The following is a 19,873-nucleotide window of genomic DNA, read 5'->3' on the forward strand; positions in this document are numbered from 1 at the left end:
GACTCGTGTGCAATGTATTTTTTCTTCTTTGATGCTTATGTAAATATTTTAATATTAACTGTTATTAATTGTAACACAGCGCATCATTTCACTAGTCGTTATCTCGTCGCTCTAGTCACCGGAGGCAACAAAACACAACAGTATGTTAAACATACAAGGTCCGCCCATAAAGAAACCGAACTGTCAAGAAAAAGGAAACAAACCAAATAAAAAGGTACCGTATTCTGGCAACACTGCAAAGAGCTATATCTAAACTTCCCGTCAGTGCATGTTTCAACTTGTTACAGGCAGTCGGTATCGGAGCAAGCGTGCGTGTGCAGCGTCGTACAAAATACGCGCACCAAGATGGAACAAGGTTACAGCATGAAGTTTTGTTACAAATGTGGGTAACTGTTTTACCAAAACGTTACAGATGATACGGGCAGTGCATGGTGATGCGGCATTATCACGAACCCAGGTGCATGACTGGAACAATCGTTTCAAAGGTGGACGTGAAACTGAACCAAGATCAGGACGCCCTTCAACGTCAAGGAATGACGACAATGTGGAGAAAGTTCGTGCACTGGTAAGAGGTGATAGACGTTTAACACGCAGCAACTGTCAGACATGCTTCATATCGGCAACGAAATCAATCAGTGGTATTACAAGGAAGTGCTTTTGGACTTAGAAACAGGATGAAGCGGGTTAGGAAGGACCGCTGTGATTCTGGCCAATGGTTTCTGTTACACGATAATGCTCGGCCTCATGCCGCATTGTCTGTACAACAACACCTTGCTAAGCATTCAGTGACAATGATCAATAATCCTCCATATTCTCCGGACTTATCGCCTGCTGATTTTTTCCTTTTTCCAAAACTTAAGATGGCTATGAAAGGGCTAAGATTTGACGACGTCGCGGACATTACATTAAATGTTACGCGTATTTTGCGAACACGCACTGTCAATGACTATCAACAGTGATTCTAAGACCTGTAAAAACGCTGGTGAAAGTGTACTTTTTCCTCTGGTGATTATTTTGAAGGTGATAAAGTCATCTGAAGCTAATTACTTGTTTACTTTCCTAAAATAAAAATTTCTGTTCTTTTATGGGCGAACCTTGTAGTAAAGCGTTCCGTTCGTGAAAATTACAATTTATATCCCTGTACGTGGAATAGTGGTTCGGAACCCACTTTAAGCTGTAGACCTGGTAATGTTTTGGTCACCACTTCTACTTACGCGTCCATATATTGAACAATCGTCTAGTGTCCTATTTACGGTCCATCCTAAAATACACTTGTGCTAAAAATTATAGCAAAGAATACAAAGCTCAAAACAATTGAGAGAGCATGGAAAATATCGTGGCAATTTTTTGTTTTCAGCAATAAAATGAGCTACACTTGACTGAGATCGAATCGAGAAGTAGATTTGAATTAATTTTTGTTATTTATTTGTTAATTTGTGCCACTTTTGGCTAATTTCGACGATGATACTGAGTGGTGTCATGTTGAAACTGATGAAAGGATACATAAGGAACATTCATGACCAGGATGGGATTCGAACACGGGACCCCTGTCATCGTAGCGCGCTGTGCTAACAACTCCGCCACGGGGACCGGCCGGGGAAGTAGAAAGATAAGATTAAGGACACTCGGATTTCGAATATCTGGCATCAGAATGCATGACTCACCGCTTGTGGTAAGAAGTGAGATGTGTTGAGCTCCAACAGTCTGCCGTGGAAAGAGTGGGTGTCAAAGCGGAAAAATTGCCACTGGAACAGGATTTACTGCAATTCTGACGTGGAGAACCTAGGCAGGATGTAAGCAGGCCAGATATAGCAAGCCGTAGTCATGAAGTGTCATTGCCCGATTGTGGAACGACAGCAAATGTTCGGTGGCTACAACAAGGCACAAATGTTGCGTAGTCATGGGGGTCCGGATGGGGGGCAAGGGGGGGACCGTGGCTCCGCCTGGAAAATTGAAAGTCAACCAAAAATTATGTATTTCACACATATAATTTCATTTTAGCCACAATAATATGTGTAAATTATTGCATGAACTTCATAAAAAAATTGTTAGGGAACAACACTTTTGTTGGAGGAAATGTGCCTTGTTTGCCCCCCCTGAAAAATACCTTCCTTGCCCCTCCCTGGAAAAAATCCTGCGGACGTCCATGTAAGTGTTAACAGTTCGTCGTAACACGTGACAAAAATGCAACTGAACTACAAAGTGCGCTTGCTACTGCACTTGGACAAGGGGTATATTCGTAAACTGTTCACAATCGTCTTCATGGGGGCGGTCTCTAACGTACGTAGAATGATGGTGCCATAGTCGTAACACAAGGAAACGATTCACATTTAGCCACTTCGTCACCTCCTCTTGAGACTTTCTTTCTCGAGGCTTCCTTTCGTTCTCCACCGTAAAAAGCCATCCCTACGTGCCATGGCTGACTGTAGTGAAAGACAGATCTTGAACCACCACTGATACACAAGTGAAACGTATTGTCCTGGTTCCAATGACTGCTCGGTCAGTCGTTGTGTATCGATGTATGGGAACAAGAACACCATCTCTCTCTCAGAGTGGCATTGCATCAACCTTTTGTTCCATTTGACGGCAACTGTGTGCCATTTTGTGCTACATCGCATGCAGAAATACGCGTGCATGTTTGTTGTTTCAGCATTGTGTATTTTCCTATGTATCGTAATTTTGTACACCAGTGAACGTTATCATAGAGAGAAAGACGATTATAAAGGAGAAAAGATAAGAAAGAAGAGCAAAGACAATAAAAGGAATAATCAACATAGAGTTTCCTTAAAGTAGACTTTATGCACAGAAAGGCTAATTGAGATACGTCCTACAGATTAAAGTGGTATCCGAACCACCATGTGCCTTCATCAGGTGTCGAACCTGGGACCTCTCGATTACAAGGCCTCGACGTTAATACTACGCTATCGGGGAGGCACATAACCAACATAGATAGGGAGAGAGAGAGAGAGAGAGAGAGAGAGAGAGATAGAGAGAGAGAGAGAGAGAGAGAGAGGGAGGGAGGGAGGGAGAAAGAAAGAGAGAGAGAAAGAGAGAGAGAGAAAGAAAGAGAGAGAGAGAGAGAGAGAGAGAGAGAGAGAGAGGGAGGGAGGGAGGGAGGGAGAAAGAAAGAGAGAGAGAAAGAGAGAGAGAGAAAGAAAGAGAGAGAGAGAGAGAGAGAGAGAGAGAGAGGAATAGTGTTGGGCGATATATCGTCTAGACGATATATCGCTATATTGAAAAAATATCGACCAGGCGATATCAACTAGACGATATATCGTCACGATATTTTGAGGATATTAATCGTGTCGGCGATATATCGTTACGATACTTTAGCGATATATCGTCACGATATTTTAGCGATATATCGTCACGATGTTTTGGCGATATATTTCTTGAGGATGATACATCGCCCTTATTACGATACGGAAAAAACATCGTATCGCATCGTCTGTAACGATATTTTGTTGACGATATATCGCGATATCAAATTTCCGACATCGCCCATCCATAGAGAGGAGAAGACAAAACAGAAGTGGACAGAAAATCTAAAAGAAATAAACAACAAACCGGAAGAGAGATTAAGCAAGGGGAAAATAATATGTAACAAGGCAAAGCGTAGAAGAAAGACTAATTCTGTTCTTAACTTTTTCCTGGCTATAGTTCGTTACAGGGTTCCCTCATTACGCAACTTTCCAACACCACATCTCCTGGCCTTTCTAAACCTACAGACTCCCTATCAGCGCCGTTTGAACGATTTTAGGTATCTTTACAAAATCGTCAATGGCAAAATCCGTTGCAACACGCTCCTCCAGGAATTCCACTTTCGAGTGCCCATGCGCTCAACACGCAACACAAATCTATTTTACACAAAAAAGCCTAGACTGGAAATTCAAAACAGATCGCTCTTCCACAGACTTCCCACTCAATATAACGACCTCCCATCAAGTGCTGATGTATTTTCCACAGAATATGCCTCTTGGTCAACCATCAGAAGATATGTTGCTAAATAATATTTAATTGTGCTATCTTGACTTATTTATATTAATATTTTGTCTTATTTTGCTATTTTTATTTTTGTTATTTTCATTGTTACTGATTTCAGTGTAAAATGTCTACGTTCTGTATCTGAAATTTTCTCAATAAATAAATAAACGAAAAGAGGGAGGAGAAAAGTAACGAATCATAAGCAAGCAATTGTCCAATACTGCAGCGATAGTTAAGTGAGAGACCCCCCCCCCCCCTTTCTGGGTACCCATCGCTCCAAATGTCATCACAAGACCAGCCATCCTTTACGCCAAGTTGGATCAAGCCGGCGGGACTATTTAGGGTCACGTGATCACCAGGCAGTTGCACCGCAACGACTTTTGGCGCCATTTCTCATGGCGGGAAAAAAAGGCTGGACCAAATAGACACGGATTCCACCGGCAGTATCGTAAAACATAACCGGGAGATTCTGCAATCCCACACCGGTCCTTTTGCCGGGAAGGATCAATGGGCGAACAGAATTGGCCACTTCTATTGGAGGTTTCGGGAAATAAATTACGTTCCCGCTCGCTTACAGCGCCCTCTCTGCGGAAACAGATGCCGGGAACGTTGCTTCCATGGTGGGAAGAGGGTTCGATCCTGCGGGACATTTCAAGAGGAAATTACATTCCTTTTTACATCTCTCTCTCTCTCTCTTCCCTCTCACTCTATGCGGTCCGAAAGGGGGGTCGCTGGGGATCATAACCCCTCTTTGCTTCAGCTTTCCTAAAAATTGAATATCACATGCAGGAAAAGATAACAAAATATGGGACTGACTACCAAAAAGGACCAACTCTCTCTCTCTCTCTCTCTCTCTTTTACACACAACTAAACTCTTGGCGCGAGAACCGTTTGGCGGCAAAGACCTACCGAGTGGCTTTTCTCCGGCTGATACGTGGTCCGAGACACAGTGCCATCGCCGCTGTTTTCTACATTTCGAAATCGAAATCTGTTTGTTGTATTTTTCATATCTAGCATATAAACAATGCATTATATTGTAAAGTTCCCCACCGTTCATATAAAATCGTACATATTTCAAATATATGGCCGCGGTGGCTCAGTCGGTAACGCGTCTGACCATGCTCAAGGTCCCGGGTTCGATCCCCGGCCAGTTCAAATCCGGGAACTTTTCTAACGTTGCAAGCGGCCCCAGCACCCACCCAGCGTCGAATGACATGGGTACCTGGGGGAAACCCTGGGGGGTAAAGGCGGTCAGGGTCGTGATGCTGATCACATCACCCCCACTCATGACCGGATCAAGAAAGTGTTGGGCGTTACCCTCTACACGCCTTCATGGCGTGGTGCTAAGCACAGGGGAGCACTTTACCAATATCACTCGCTCGGCCTCAATGTGATAAATGCGAGAGGTTACCTTCAAAGGAATGGCGATAGAAATTAACTTAAGTTAGATTTGATAGAAAAGGATATTACTTGCCTTACAATTAGCTGAAAATTATTCCCACACTTGTCCTCTCAAATATCACTTGTCTGGCCTCCCTGTCAGACATCAATCTCATCACACACCATTGTCCAATAATCGTTCTCCACTTCGCTTCTCTCTCGCAATCAGCAGACCTTACTCTCTCTCGTATTCTCGCCAACTGATCACACTCCCTGTCAATTCCAAAATTCCAAGCCTCCTCGTCTCTCAAGTCAATAACCTCACGTTTTCCTAACCGCTTATTCCGCATTCGTTTCTCTGCTTCCTGCTATGCTAAGACTTTATACTTTTTACCCAATACCTTGGGTACGATACGAATTGTTCTCCTTTATGTGAATGTGAGTATACCATCAGAAAGTAGCAAAGCAGATGCTTCCAGCAATATCTGATCCCAGAACCACAGCCAATAGGAGGCGCCGTTGCAGTCACCTGACGGCTACTGGGAAGTTACTAGTTACTTGTAGTGCAGTTGCATCTGGAGGAATTATAACTTTAACTAGCTACTTTTAAAAGTAAGTAACAATAACTACTTTTTCCAATAGAAGTAACGTTACAAAAGTTACTTTACGACAATAAAATGTTTAACTTGAAAATAGGTAATGCATGGGAAGAATTAAATTTGTCAACTCTGTTTTCGACATGTGCCTTCTCTGGATGCTAAGGAAACAAATCGTGGAATCGCCTAAGAAAAGCAAACTAGGTTACGGTACATGCTAAATTTAGAATATTCACGCTTTATTGCAATTGGTAATTTACAATTGAGTCCCAATAACAGTGTTATAACTGTAGCTAGCTACGTTTAAAAGTAAATAGCTGTAACTGTTACTGTTGCAGTAGGAGTAACGTTATCAGTATACTTTTACAGTTACTTTACGACACTTAACTTGATATTTGTAACGAGGGGGAAGAGCTACATTTGGCAACTCTCTTTTCAACTATATGTCCTCTCTGGATGCTAAGGTGAAAGGATTTTCATGGAATCGCGTATGGCAAGGAAGCTAGGCTTCGGTGCATGTTAATTTAGAACACCCACGCTTTATTGCAATGTATAATGTATAATTGCAAGCGAAGACTTCAGTGCTGTGGGTGGATTGCTGCATTCATTTGGTATCGGGATAGTCGAGCAAGGCAGAAGTCATTGTTTAATAAGAAAAAATATTTCTAGTATATGGCATAGATAAAGAGAGTAAAATAAAAGGAATGATTATTCATGCTCCATCATTTTTTATTTGTTTTAATAATATAAATATATTAAGATATAAATAAATCCCATGTAAGTCTTCATGTACAGGGTGATTTGGAAATGGGGACAAACTTCAGAGGTGATCCCTAACAGAACAAGGAACAAAAAAAAAATGTGAACATACGATCGGAAATGCATGGCACCCGTCTTCAGGGGTCGCTCGTAAGATCACTACTTGCCTAACGTGGCGAAAGAAATGCATGCGATTTTCCCGGCAACCGGAGAGATTGCAGGCACTACAAAGCCACGCGTTCCGACACAGTAATCAAATGAAAGCACTGTACAATCTTCACATGAGAATGTAGGCAGAATAATGTAAAAAAAGGCGATTCTCATTTTTGCAGTGACGTGTAGCAGTGGTTCTAAAACACTCTTCTTTTGATGTATTAACACGAAAGGGTTTTCCCAATGGTGACGTTGTGGCCTTGTAATCAAGGGGTTCCGGGTTGCATACCCGGTGGATCCACATAGTTGTTCGGATCCTACTTCAGACTAAAGTTTCATGCTGAACTCTATTGGGATGGGGTGGGTGTGGGAAGCGGGAGGGAGGGTAGATACATTAGTTAAAAATCAAATCAGAGAGAGACTATCGGACTGTCAGACGAAGACTTCACTAAGGGATCATTCATGGGCGGACTTTGAACTTTTGCTTTTGGGGGGCCAGACTCTGGGAGAAGCATATGATGTACCTGAGGGTTATTGAATATCCCCTAGTTTATAAGGGGTCCGGAGGCCTTCCCCCGGAAATGAAAAAAAAAACATCTTAAAACACTGAGTTTTAGGCCTTTTAGATTTGAAAATGTTAAATTTCCTCGCTTAAGTAAACAAATATTAATTATAATATAATTAAGTCTTGTATCCATATTAAAAACACTAAATGTTTTTAAATATTAATTAGTATATTGGTTGTCAGTTTTAAAAGAAGCAAAACCGTACGATTATTGCATTTGCATTTCATTATTTTTTTATTGATACAACACTCGTATTACTTTAAAAAAGTTACGGTACAATAGTAAACTTCAGAAATGTTAGAAAAATTAAATTGAAAGTTCTTTTGATGCCTCAACAGTAACTGTGGACTCAACACAAAGTCGTTTTACGTTTTTCTTTCTTCAAACTGCACACATCAATCAAATCGTCTAAGTTAATTTTTTAACAACATCTGATTCAGAGTATAAGATCATTAAATTGTCCAATCTCTCTAGACCCATTGCGCAACGCAGCCAGTTGTGGATTCGCCTCATAGCAGAAAATTTCCTCTCACAAGTGGCACTATTTGATGGCGGCAGGGTAAGAGCAATTTTCAGAAGAATGCCAAAAGTTTTGTATGTTTCTGTATATTTGCTCAAAACTGTGTCCACTATCTTTGGAACAACATTCCTCAAAGGTGCACTTATCAAACTCAAACCTGAACTTTCCATTACATTTCTTAAAATGATCATTTCTGCCTTCAACATTGTTGTGTCAATACCAGGAATGGAGTAAATCTCAATGAAACGTGCAGCTCCTTCTTCATCCAGACGAATAAATCTTTCACTGGCTTCAGAAACTTCCAAAGTTTCACCACTAAATCTTATTTTCAGTTCGCCAATCAAAATATCCAGCAATGGATAAAAAAAAAATCACACTTGTATTTTTTCTTACAGTTTTCTTCACTTGGAAATGTAGAAAGTGTTTCAGCAGATGTCTCTTCTCTGGTTCTCTGGCCAACTGAAGAACAAACCAGATAAGCATCTAATTTGTTTGATATCAGTCTAGGCCGTTTGGATTTGTACTTTCTTTCATCTCATCTCCACCTTCAAAAATGTTTAGACCTAATTCTTTGTCAACACCCTTTATTCCATTCCATTTTCTGTCCCAAGTGTTTTCGTTGCGCAGGGACTCAAGCTCCTTAATCACTCCGTTGGCTACACTGGAACTTTGAGCTATTTAGGTATCAGCTTTCTGGAGGGACTGGGATAAAACACTTATGAGGGGGACATATTCAGAAAATACTGATAAACATACAATGAAATCCAACAATTTTATAGCTGAAAGCAGACCCTTGGCTTCAGGTTTTTTAGAATGTCCTAAATCTGAGGCTGTCGCAATGAGTACAGCAACAAGCGTAGGATAATTTCTCTTGACAATTAAAACTGAAATAGCTCTGCAAGATCAGCGAGTGTCGCTAAACTTATGGAGTTCATGAGATCCAGGGCTAATTATATTTAGCTCTTTTTGCACTTATTTGACTTCAGCATGGGTGTCAGGATAGTTAAAGTATTGGTACAAACACTGCATGACATTAAAAAAGTTGCAGCTTAAATCATTGCCCTTGCACTCTGCAACAAGCACTAAATTGACTTTATGAGCCAAGCAATGAACGTACATTGCATAAGGATTACTTTTCCTAATGATAGAACTACCCGGTATTGCGGCGCAATTACCACACACGCCATCATGCCAAACGTCAAGATTTGCGGTATGGCTTCATAACAAAAAAGTAGTAACTGAACGTAATCTTTTTTTTTAGTATTGGGGGGGCAAGCCCCCGGGCCCTCCAGAACTCCGGCTATGGGATAATTTGAAATCAAGGGAATGGGGGAAAGCACGATACATAAATTTGTTAGGCAAAAAAGAAAGGGGAGGGATAGCATGGTTCAGACTGGGGGGTTGGAAACAAGTAAAAATGAAGGATGAAGCCTGGGAAACGATATACTCTCTGTGCGGGGAGGGAGAGACTGATGACCATCTGCTCTCTGTCTGCCTCGCTACGCGTGATTTGCGAGATAAGTGGGTTAAGAACGTAACATAAAGGGAAATAATTAAAGTGGTAGAAGATAGAAGAGGAATCATAAGTGAGATAGTGCAACGAGTGGAGAGGTACTTGTGGGAAGTGAGGGAAAGACGAGAAAAGGCGATAGCGGACAACGAAAAGAACGAAGAAACCGCACAAAGTGTTCCTAGCTTGTAGTACGTGTTCTGTGGAACCAGCATTGTGCAATTTATATGTGTTTTGTTTTCTCATACTATTCATACGTGTGTCAAATGAACAACCAATGTGAATCATCATGTAGCGCGTACAGCCAACGGCTCGCACAAAGAAATTACATATCATCTACCTCATGGTATGGACTAAAGTTTCAGTCCCGATTAGTCTATCTGTGCATAAAATGGACTTAAACAAACACTCAAACTATTAACACAACGTTATGTCTAATTGTCAGAGAAGAACATAATTGGATTTATGATACTGTGTGAACCCTTTTGTGGTCAGTAGTTGAGCATTGTAATCAGTGATGTGCGTATACGCGTAAACAAAAAAGTCTACATTTTACACGTAGACTATTTTATACACGTAGATTACGTAATCTATGTAAATAACATGGCGAAAGGTGATAACTTAGCAAAGGACGTCGTGAAATTAAAATAAAATTATACTGCGTATCAGTTGCTGATGTGTGAGGAGATCTTTCCATACGCTTTCTTCCAAATTCGAACAATTTCTCACCTAGGAAGAAACCTAATATAGAAAATATTCTAGTGTTTTATGGGAAAATGACCACTCTTGCCTCACGACTGCCATCTGTTGTTGTTTTTTGCATACTATTTATCTTCTCCCATAGTTGCTAATAGAAGAGTAGAGAAATTTTGTTCTAAATAGGATTCTTTTCATTTCGTTAGGAACCACTATAGTTGAAAATGTCACTTTCCTTTCATGAAACCCTTGAAAATTAATTTTAATGCACTTTAGATTGTCTACGTAGTTTATGTAAACTACAAGCCAATGTAATCTACGCGTAGATTATGTGTAGACAACGCATGTAGACGTAAACTTATAGTCTACAGCACATCACTGATTGTAATCAAAGATTCACGGATTGGATTTCAGTGGTACAGAATTCAGTTTAAACTATAGTTCAGTCCAGATTAGTCTGACATGAACTTAGAAACACAGTCAAGCCTTTGCAGTGAGGCAGTGCTCGGGACTAGCGCGATACTACAAGTTTTCATTCTGCAGTACGAATAAGAAAAACACAATGAACGAAGTCTTCTCACCATCTTCCACCCAGCTTCGGGAATACTTGTTGGAAGCTTTAGGCAAGTATCTACCTGCATGCTGAGAACTTCAGCTCCCAAATCTTGTTGGAGAGGATGCTAAAAGTTTGCGAGATGGATCTCCGGAGGATCTCTCCCAGGACCGCCTGTTTTCACGGTCGGTCCCCCGCCGCTACCCCGACAAAACTTCCAAAGTGATGCTTAACCAACCAGGATCTCTCCCCAGCATCCACAGCTGAACTAAAACTCCTTTGAACACCCGACAAAGCCTTTATTACCCTTCCCATCAACGAAGACAAAACTACCCACGACACCCTCATCAGCGTCTATCAGATCAGGTCGTTCCAAGTACCCATATGATGTAAATTAGCCTTTTAATATCACATCCACCAGCATGGTCTAATAATAACATTAGTTTACTGAAAGTTAACTTTATGTCTGAGATAAGGACGTCCTGTTATTATTCCCTGAGGAGAGATCTAAAAGTTATAGCTCGCAAGGAAATATTACGAGATTAAAGTCAGTCCTCAATAAGACCTAGATCATTCGATTCAGTTTTCAAATCTATGAATTTCGAACCTTCCTTCTACCTGCGTAACTTATATTCTTTGAACTTTTTTCGTTCCATTTCTAAAGATAATCCTAATTGAAAAAGTAGAAGCACAGCAATTGAAGAGGTCAGTACACAGTACAGGCCTGTAGCCAGGCAGGGGCCAAGGGGTGCTCAGCCCCCCTGGAACTACCGTCAGTCCCCTCCCTTGACATTAGGTAAAACTATTTTGTGTAATTTGTTTGCAGTGAAAAGTGAAAATGCAGACAGCAGAAATTATTTTGCTCACAACTTTGGTGAAAGATAAATTAAGAGTGCATGAACAGAAGCTACACGTTCATGTTGTTTATAAGAAGTCTTAAGTAGTGGCAAGTATTTAGGAGATTCTCCTCTCTAGACTTCAGAAAGTTTCTATATGTACCTTCGTTGCCTATGCTCCGATCTCCCATTTATACAGAAATCTGTGACTTTCATGTTATTATGCAAATTCACTCCGCATCTGCGTCAAAGGTTAACAGCTCCTAAGTTTTGGGAACGAAGGGGAGTTTTATTGTTTCGGTCTGGGAGTGGAATGTACAGTAGGCACTATGATTGAATATTGTCCATCTTTTCTTGTGTGATCGTATCATGAAACGTAGTATGTGGTGTGTAGTAAGGGATGATTTCAGTAGCAGCCAATTAACACTTTAAGTGATATTTTAAAAGATATAGAAAGAATGTAGCATTTGTGTGATATTTCTAAACTTTATGTAACTAAATGACCCCCTCCCCACCACACACATAATTTATCTTCATTTAACACTGTTAAACTTTTGAAAAATTGACTTGATTTACAAAGCCCGCCCTGATAACCCGTGAGCCCCCCCCCCCCCGAGATCAATTCTGGCTACGGGCCTGACACAGTAGTGTTTACTTGTTTGAGGCAGATACTTGAAATATGTGTATTTGAAAGTTTTTAAAACGTTTTTAACGCGTAAGCACTAGAATCTGAAAATACAACAGAAGAAAGTAATCACTCTGGTTCATGAGAGAGCCCATCCGCCACTACTTTCCCCTTACGTTTCATTCGGTTAGGTCTTGAGGTTGCAAGATAAGGCTAGTTCGTTAATTGCAATGACCTAATAATTAACTCCACTCGTAGAAGCACCCCTTCACTCTCTAAGTTCATAGACATTTTCTTCTTATAGATTTTTCGAGATGTTTATTTTTGGGGTGTAACGGTTTGATTTTCTTAAAAGTCCACTGTATGCACAGAAAGGCTAATAGGACTGAATCTACAGTTTGAAGTGCGTTCCGAACCACTGTGCCATGTGCCTCCAACGGGTATCGAACCCGGGACCCCTTGCTTACAAGGCGACGACTTTACCACTACGCCATCTCTTTCATGTTGACTTCCCTGGACTGTATTTTGCATACTAACGTGACTCTGGCGTTCGGACTCTCAGCTAGTATAATCCTCTGTGTTGTATCCTGCCCGCTTGTGTTTGGCATAGTCCTTTCATCAATTTCATCATATCACTATCATCCTCTTGTTCGCGATTAGCCAAAAGTGTCAGAAAGGGAAGTAAAAATGAGACAAATCAGTCAGTTAATCTGCTTAATTTTAGAAGATAATGAAGAAAAATATACAATCATTTTGTTATTGTTGTGGAGGTATTAAGATTTCAAAGATGAATTTTAGGCCTTATGTGTTTTTAGTTTTCAATGGTCCTTTTCCAAACGTTTTAGTTGCCCTTTTGCCTGACTATTTTGACAGTTTTTGAGTGCGTGGAAATTCTGGTTTTACTCATGTCATAGTGCACCGTGGGGTAGTTCACCCAATGGTCAACCTCATTTCCACGTAGTACACCCTGGACTGCAGACTAACGAGGCTCTGGCGACTGACCCCATGGCCAGTATAATTCTGTGTCGTCCTGTGTTTTGTCCTTATTCGTGCTGAGCGTCCTTTTTAGCCTCAGCTTCTAACCGATGTAAGGAAATTTTAGTTTTCAGACACGCTTTTATTTTTGTTATGATAAGGGGCTGGACCCCGTATAGTGTGACGGGTGCAAGATAGCCTCAGTGCTGACGCACCCCAAAAAATTTAATTCAAATTCAAATAGTGCACCTTATAAGACTTTAATACCTGGATAGCCTACCTGACAATCAATCACCCAAACACTCGAATGTACAAAATAAAAATAGAGTTACTAGGTTAACGGCATAAACTATATTACCCCAAAAATATTCATGAGCATTTAATAATGGAAACGAACCAGAGCTCCACCTTTGAACGTTTAAACTGAAAATTGGATTTTCAATTATTCAATCGACGCTAGAGACCAGACCAGTCAACGGGATTCACCAAAAATTATTGCTCCATTTTGAGGTTGCGAATTCCCTCCCAGCAATAGCTTAATTAACCAGTTAATCAACTGACAAACGGGTATAAACTGCCCCAATTAAGAAAGGTTCAAATATTTTAATCCGAATTTGATAAAACATCGAATCTGCGGTTCTTAGCTAATATTGAAGAGAGAAAGGGAACAGAGAAAAGAGAGGGAGAAAGGGAAGTGGAGAGAGGGAGGAGAGACACAAAGACAGAGGGACAGGGAGATAGAGGAAGGGGGAGGGTGAAAGGGAAGTAGAAACCAGAAAGGGGAAAATGAGAGAGGGAGAAAAAAGACGGAAGAGAAGATGATAGACAAATGAAGAAGAGAGAAGAGAGGGTGAGAAGAAATAAAAAGTATGAAGGGAAGAGATGTAGAATATGGAAAGGGAGACAAGAGGAGATAGAAGGAAGAGAGAAAGAGGAAGAAATAGAGAAAGAAGAGAAAGGATAATGAATAAGATAGAGAGAGAGGGGGGAGACACTGATTAATTCATTTTACTTCGCTTGTCTGCCACTTTTGGCTAATCACGAAGATGTGAATGGATGGTGATGAATGAAGGGATAATCACAAACAGAAAATGGACAGCACACAACATGAGATCAACAGAATTGTTCGCATCAGTAAGGTTTAAGAACGGAACTGTGTACAATACACAACTACAGGTTTCAAACCGGGGTTAATACAGAAGCACATATTGATATACAAACTTGTAAAGCCATCATAGTGGCAACTCGGTGGAGGCCCATAGTGGTTCAGATTCCACTTTAAACTGTAGGCCCGCTCCCGATTAACCTTTGTACATAAAGTGGACTTAAAACAGCAAACTAAATTACTTTACATTGTGATTTTACTAAAACAAAGAGCTTTGAACGTTACAAGAAGTTATAAAGAAGCAATATTACACACCAACACACAATTTGTCCATTATCTGTACGACCAAGCCTTAAAACATAACAACTCGAGAATTGTTAATTTAATTTTGCTTCCAACTGCACAGAAAGACGAAATATGCTTTTGTTGAAGGTACTGTACCAGCAATCACATTTAGCTGATAAATACAAAAGCAAAGCGTAGTCAGATTGGCCGACAATGAGGTATGAACCCACAACCTTTCGAATACGCTTCCATAACCAAACAAGAAAACAAAAAAATATGATTTTTACATTGCACTATTTTTTCGATTTAGCGTTTTGGATGCTTTCAGATGGAATGCAAGTTTTAGTTATGGATACATGGCCGATTACAATTTCTCTGTGCACTGAATTGAAAATAGACTAGGGCGTTGGTTTACGCAAGGTAACGCTTACAAATACAAAGTTCAAGGCTCGTACGTAAACACAGAACTGCGTTCTCTTCATCCGAAATGCGTTCATCATTGGGGAATATTTACTTCTGAAATCGAATTCGATTCTGATGCATTTCTCTCTGTTATCTCCTCTCCCCTCCTCTCTCACTCTCCCTTACGCCATCCCCTCTCCGTTCGTTCACAGCAATAACCTTCTTCCAGCAGCTGGTCTCACTTTGAATACGGATTCGCGTCTGTGAATTGTTTCGTTATTGCTGTTTAATAAAGCGCCACATCCTGCGAGTTATGCAACTCAAACGACGCTGCCACTGTGCAGGTTGCATAGAGTCGCGGCGCTTCGAGTTTCTAAATGCTGATAGCGAAAACAAGTATGAATATGGTAAGAATTGAAGAATGGGGATTCGAATTTGAAATCTCCGGTATACGATCCTACGTACGCAAATTTTACAAAATAATGATTTTTTTGTGGAATCTTTGATTTTCTTGTTAATTGTTAAAAATTCTGTATAATTGAGTTCCTTTAGCAGTCATTTTACCAATAATCCGGAAGAAGTTCAGTCCGATTATCCATGCATGTTGTGTGGAACAACATTTCCTCTTTTTCTGCGAATATTATTATTATTATTATTATTATTATTGTCGTTATTCACTAAAATTCTTCTCAAACTCGAAGCACAGTATGTTGTCTAGAACATCATTACATATGTCTCTGTAAAAAAAAAAACAAAAAAAAAAAACGTTGTTTCTCAAAATTCTGCTAATTTTCCTACAAAATAGTAATATAAACTTCTTTGGTGTACCTCACAGATTCCGTCTCTATTTTACGTACAAGAAACTATTAGCTTTACGCAGTTAAGATATTTACCTTCAAAATCTAGGAAAAGAGAGGACATTAGATTCTAATTGGTTATTGATGGGTGTTATGTCGGAACATCTAAAGTGCAAATGGCCAATTTATGTATTCGTAGCTCTTGTTACTAGGCAATAGATGTACGACACATATACATATGGTAGGTACCGGTAAACGAACATTTACGGATCTCGACCTATCCTCTGTGTACGTAAAGGATTGATTTTGCTTTATTTTACTGACACTTTTGGCTAATAGCGAAGATGAGGATAAATTATATGATGAAATCGTTGAATGGACACTCACAAAGAACACCCATGCCCATGTTTGGATTCGAACCCGGGACCCCTGACGTAGCACGCTGTGCTAACCACTCCACGACGTAGGGCGACGTGTACTTAAACGATGTTACTTTTAGAAACTATTGTTAGAACTAACTTCAGGTGAGACGCATAGAACAGGAAAGCATCAACGTGCCTCGAAGAAGGAGTTCTGGGTTCAAAACCTGGGCAAAGCCTTTGTGCGTTTTCGTCTTTTCATTCAATTTGTATATGTCGGTTATCTGACATTATTTTTCTACCGCCTGAATTAACCGCGGAGATGAGGATGTATGATTAAAGTTGACGAGTCAAATAGAATTATGCATCCATTCCTTACCTAGGGTTCAAACATTGAATCTTTGGCTTCGTAGCACGCTAGTCATTCCGCTATGTAGGCGAGTTGTGTCCTGTGTCTCCTCATCTATTCATAAATTCATAGTTTGTTCTCGCTGTCGCGATTAACCTAGCGGGATAGAAAGGAATGGATAATATCCACAATAGAAATATATGCAAGTAAAAGATTTGGAAATGGGGATCTTGCATTGTTTGATTTTATTTTTGTTATTTAGCGTCGCTTTTGTTCCACTTTTGACTAATCGTGGCGACGAGGATGTGTGAAAACATGATGAAATTGATGAGAGGACACTCACAAAGAACACTCATGCCCAGGCCGGGAGATTCAAACGCGGAATTGATTGATTGAATTAAACATTTTGGGTGTGTCGGCACATCGGGCCAGTTTGCACTCTTCAATGAATGCGGGGAATATCCACTTATCGAAAACCCTTGCTTTAATTGTAATATAATTAAAACTTGTTTCCATATTAAAAACACTAAGTTTTTGACCAAGGTAGAGGAAGGGAGGACGCACTGTTTTAAGTATAGCCATCAAGAAGAAGGATGAAATGAGAGAGGAAGAAGAGGAAAGGGTTATCAGCGAGGTGGAGTGTATAGGGTGTGAAAGTGTATATAAAGGGGAAACAAAGAAGAGACTTAAAGACAAGTAAAAGCAACACATGGATGATGTGAGATTGAAGAGAGACAGGAATGCCATATTCAAACACACTAGAAAAAGAGGAAATGAAGTGTAACGGGATTCGGCTAGACGAATAGGAATTCTACTGCTTCCCCACCCTTTTCTCTAGGATTGAATCTGGATTTTAGTCTCGAAGTTAACATTGAATCACCAATGTTCGTGTAGCACTATTATACATAGAGAGAAACATATTGGGAAGTGGTTACATGTAACAGCCCCTTTACTCAAAACTGAAACCAAAGAACCCTAACCTCTACCCCACGGAGACTGAAAAGAATCAGAGAACCGTTCCTCGAAAACTTACCGCCCGTTCTCCGAGATTCAATACCCGGCAGTGCAGGAACGCCGTTCCTCCAAGCTGGACAGTAATGTTCGTCAGCGAGTAGTTCCCTTTGCTCTCAAAAGATGGCTCTGGAGGCTTTGGCGTTGTGCGCGGGTAATGAACGTGATCCCAGTGGGCTCTCCAGCTCATGCTTCCGCGGCGACCTGCGAAAAGGGAAAAAGAGAATCACGTGACTCAACGTCCACATCTACAAGTATAATAGGTGTAGCCGGCAGCAACAGAACCCGCCAGAGCTAGTTGCGTCAGTGTTGCCACATGGAGGGAAATTTCCCTTTTTTGAAGGGAAATCATGCAGTTGGAGGGTCATTTTATTTTTTTGGATGAAATTTTTTTATTTTCTAGGGAAATTTCAATTTTTGGCTCAAAATTCGGTCCGAATTTTGAGCCAAAAATAGAAATTTCCCTTCAAAATATACGAAAGTAAGTATATATACAACATATACATATAATTTATAATTTATATATATATATATATTAATATTTCTGGTTTCTTCATTTTGTTCACAAGGAGTGAATTAAAGACTAAAATTGGTAAACGCTGTAAGTGCCACAATAATTCAAGCACCGTTTTCTACGTTAAACTGTGAAATGTGCCATGCTTTAGAATGTGGTAAAATTGAAATGTGGCTGGTAGCTCTCTAAGTAGTTCAAAGGGCGCGTAAAGAGGTCACTAGTGTGAACGTTCTTATAGGCTGATGTGCTGAACGATGCGATTTCCCAACACTTTCGCGTTTGGCACTTACAACGTTTACCACTTCTAGTCTTCAATTGTGCATTCATTTATTCATCGTACATTCATCCCTGGTCAAGATTCGAACCTGGGGCATCTGACCCAGAAACAATCACGCTGGCATGTATGTGATTAATTGTTAAATCTTTTTCGTACATACCTAGGTATAAACATGGACGAACGAGAATACTAATCATCATCATCATCATTATCCAACGTCCATGGGGTAGTGTTTTGAACAGCGCGCTAGGACGTCAGGAGTCCCTGGTTCGAATCCCGACCTGGACATGGATGCTCTTTGTGAACCTCTCTTGATCAGTTTCATCATTTCATCACTCATCCCCATCTTTGCAATTAGCCAAAAAGTGGTAGATAAGCGTAGTAAAATATACCCAATTAATCATTCAAGTTATTTTTAATATGATTATTATTATGCGATTTCTTTATGTGAAAGACCCACCTCCGTGGCTTAGTGGTTAGTACAGAGCGCTAGGACACTAGGAGTTCCATGTTCGAATCTCGGCCAAGGCATGGGTGTTCTTTGTGAGCTTCTCTTCGTCATATCATAACTCATCTTCATCGTCACGTTTAGCTAAAAGTAGCAGAAAAGTGACGCTTCATAACAAAAAATCAAATCAAATATTTTCCAAAAAGGGAAATTTTGCACCTTGGAAAGAGAAATTCTGACCTCACACTGTGGCAACACTGATTTTAGGTGACCCTGAGATCCTGAGAAAGGAGGTGCGGACGTCAACAAGTGCTGTAAGATGACGGAAATAGAGAAACTTTAGCGAGAGATAACATTTACAAAGGAATAGCCCCATCCAGGACAGCGGGGATGATTATGCAAATTAGGTCCCTAGAGATTGCCGAATGAAGCTGCGAAATGGCCATTTTCGGGATGCTAAAGATGTTTCCTCCTGCAGCATCCTCCATAACGCTGGAGCAAATGAACTTCTACGAGCACTTGCATTCCTCACATTACACATTAGTTTTCACAGTGCTTTTAAATACTACCAAATACTTACTTGTTGCCACGTAATGCTATTCAGTTGGTCATCAGAGTAAAAACGCCGAGATGAATCAATAATGAGAAACAGTAACCGTTTTTGATTAAGCATAACTACACATGCCCATATTTCTCCAAAGGTAATGTTTACAATTTTGGCACGTATCTTTACCACATGGTGTGGCTTCTTTTAATGTAGGGGGGGTGTCAGGGCCTACTTTTGAAAAACTTTGGGTGAGCTCTGACTTGAGTAAAACGTAAATTTACAAAAAATATATAAAACATCCTTTCCCTGTATCATGATACTTATGCACACCAACAACACACCCTTATTTATTTTTTAATCTAATTTCAATAAGCCATCCATCACGAATAATTATAACAAATATAAAATAATATAAGAACAACATGACAAATTATTTGGTATGCACGGGCCCCACGGACCACTGGAAGGTGACAAGATATAGGTTATAACATAAGAAATGATGTAAAAGGTTGCCAGAAGTCAGTTGTTAGCCAGGCATGGGAGGATGCACACTGGGTCAGGGCAATTTATATCTTAAGAGTCATTCCATGCCAAATCAACACAGATATGTGCAATTTTTAACCTGA

The 19,873-nt window shown here is 40.3% G+C and overlaps 1 protein-coding gene across 1 annotated transcript in view; it reads right to left on the minus strand.

Moving 5' to 3' along the window:
- LOC145979413 (lachesin-like) overlaps positions 1–19,873 on the minus strand; it is a 287,347-nt gene that overhangs the window by 49,577 nt on the left and 217,897 nt on the right. Inside the window, exon 3 of the mRNA XM_083112296.1 lies at positions 17,484–17,665. Within this exon, the coding sequence (XP_082968422.1) occupies positions 17,484–17,665 (182 nt within the window). The remainder of the gene's footprint in view (positions 1–17,483; positions 17,666–19,873) is intronic.

Source organism: Lepisma saccharinum, chromosome 26 (assembly GCF_977018435.1).
Source record: "Lepisma saccharinum chromosome 26, izLepSacc3.1, whole genome shotgun sequence".
NCBI classification, from domain to species: domain Eukaryota; kingdom Metazoa; phylum Arthropoda; class Insecta; order Zygentoma; family Lepismatidae; genus Lepisma; species Lepisma saccharinum.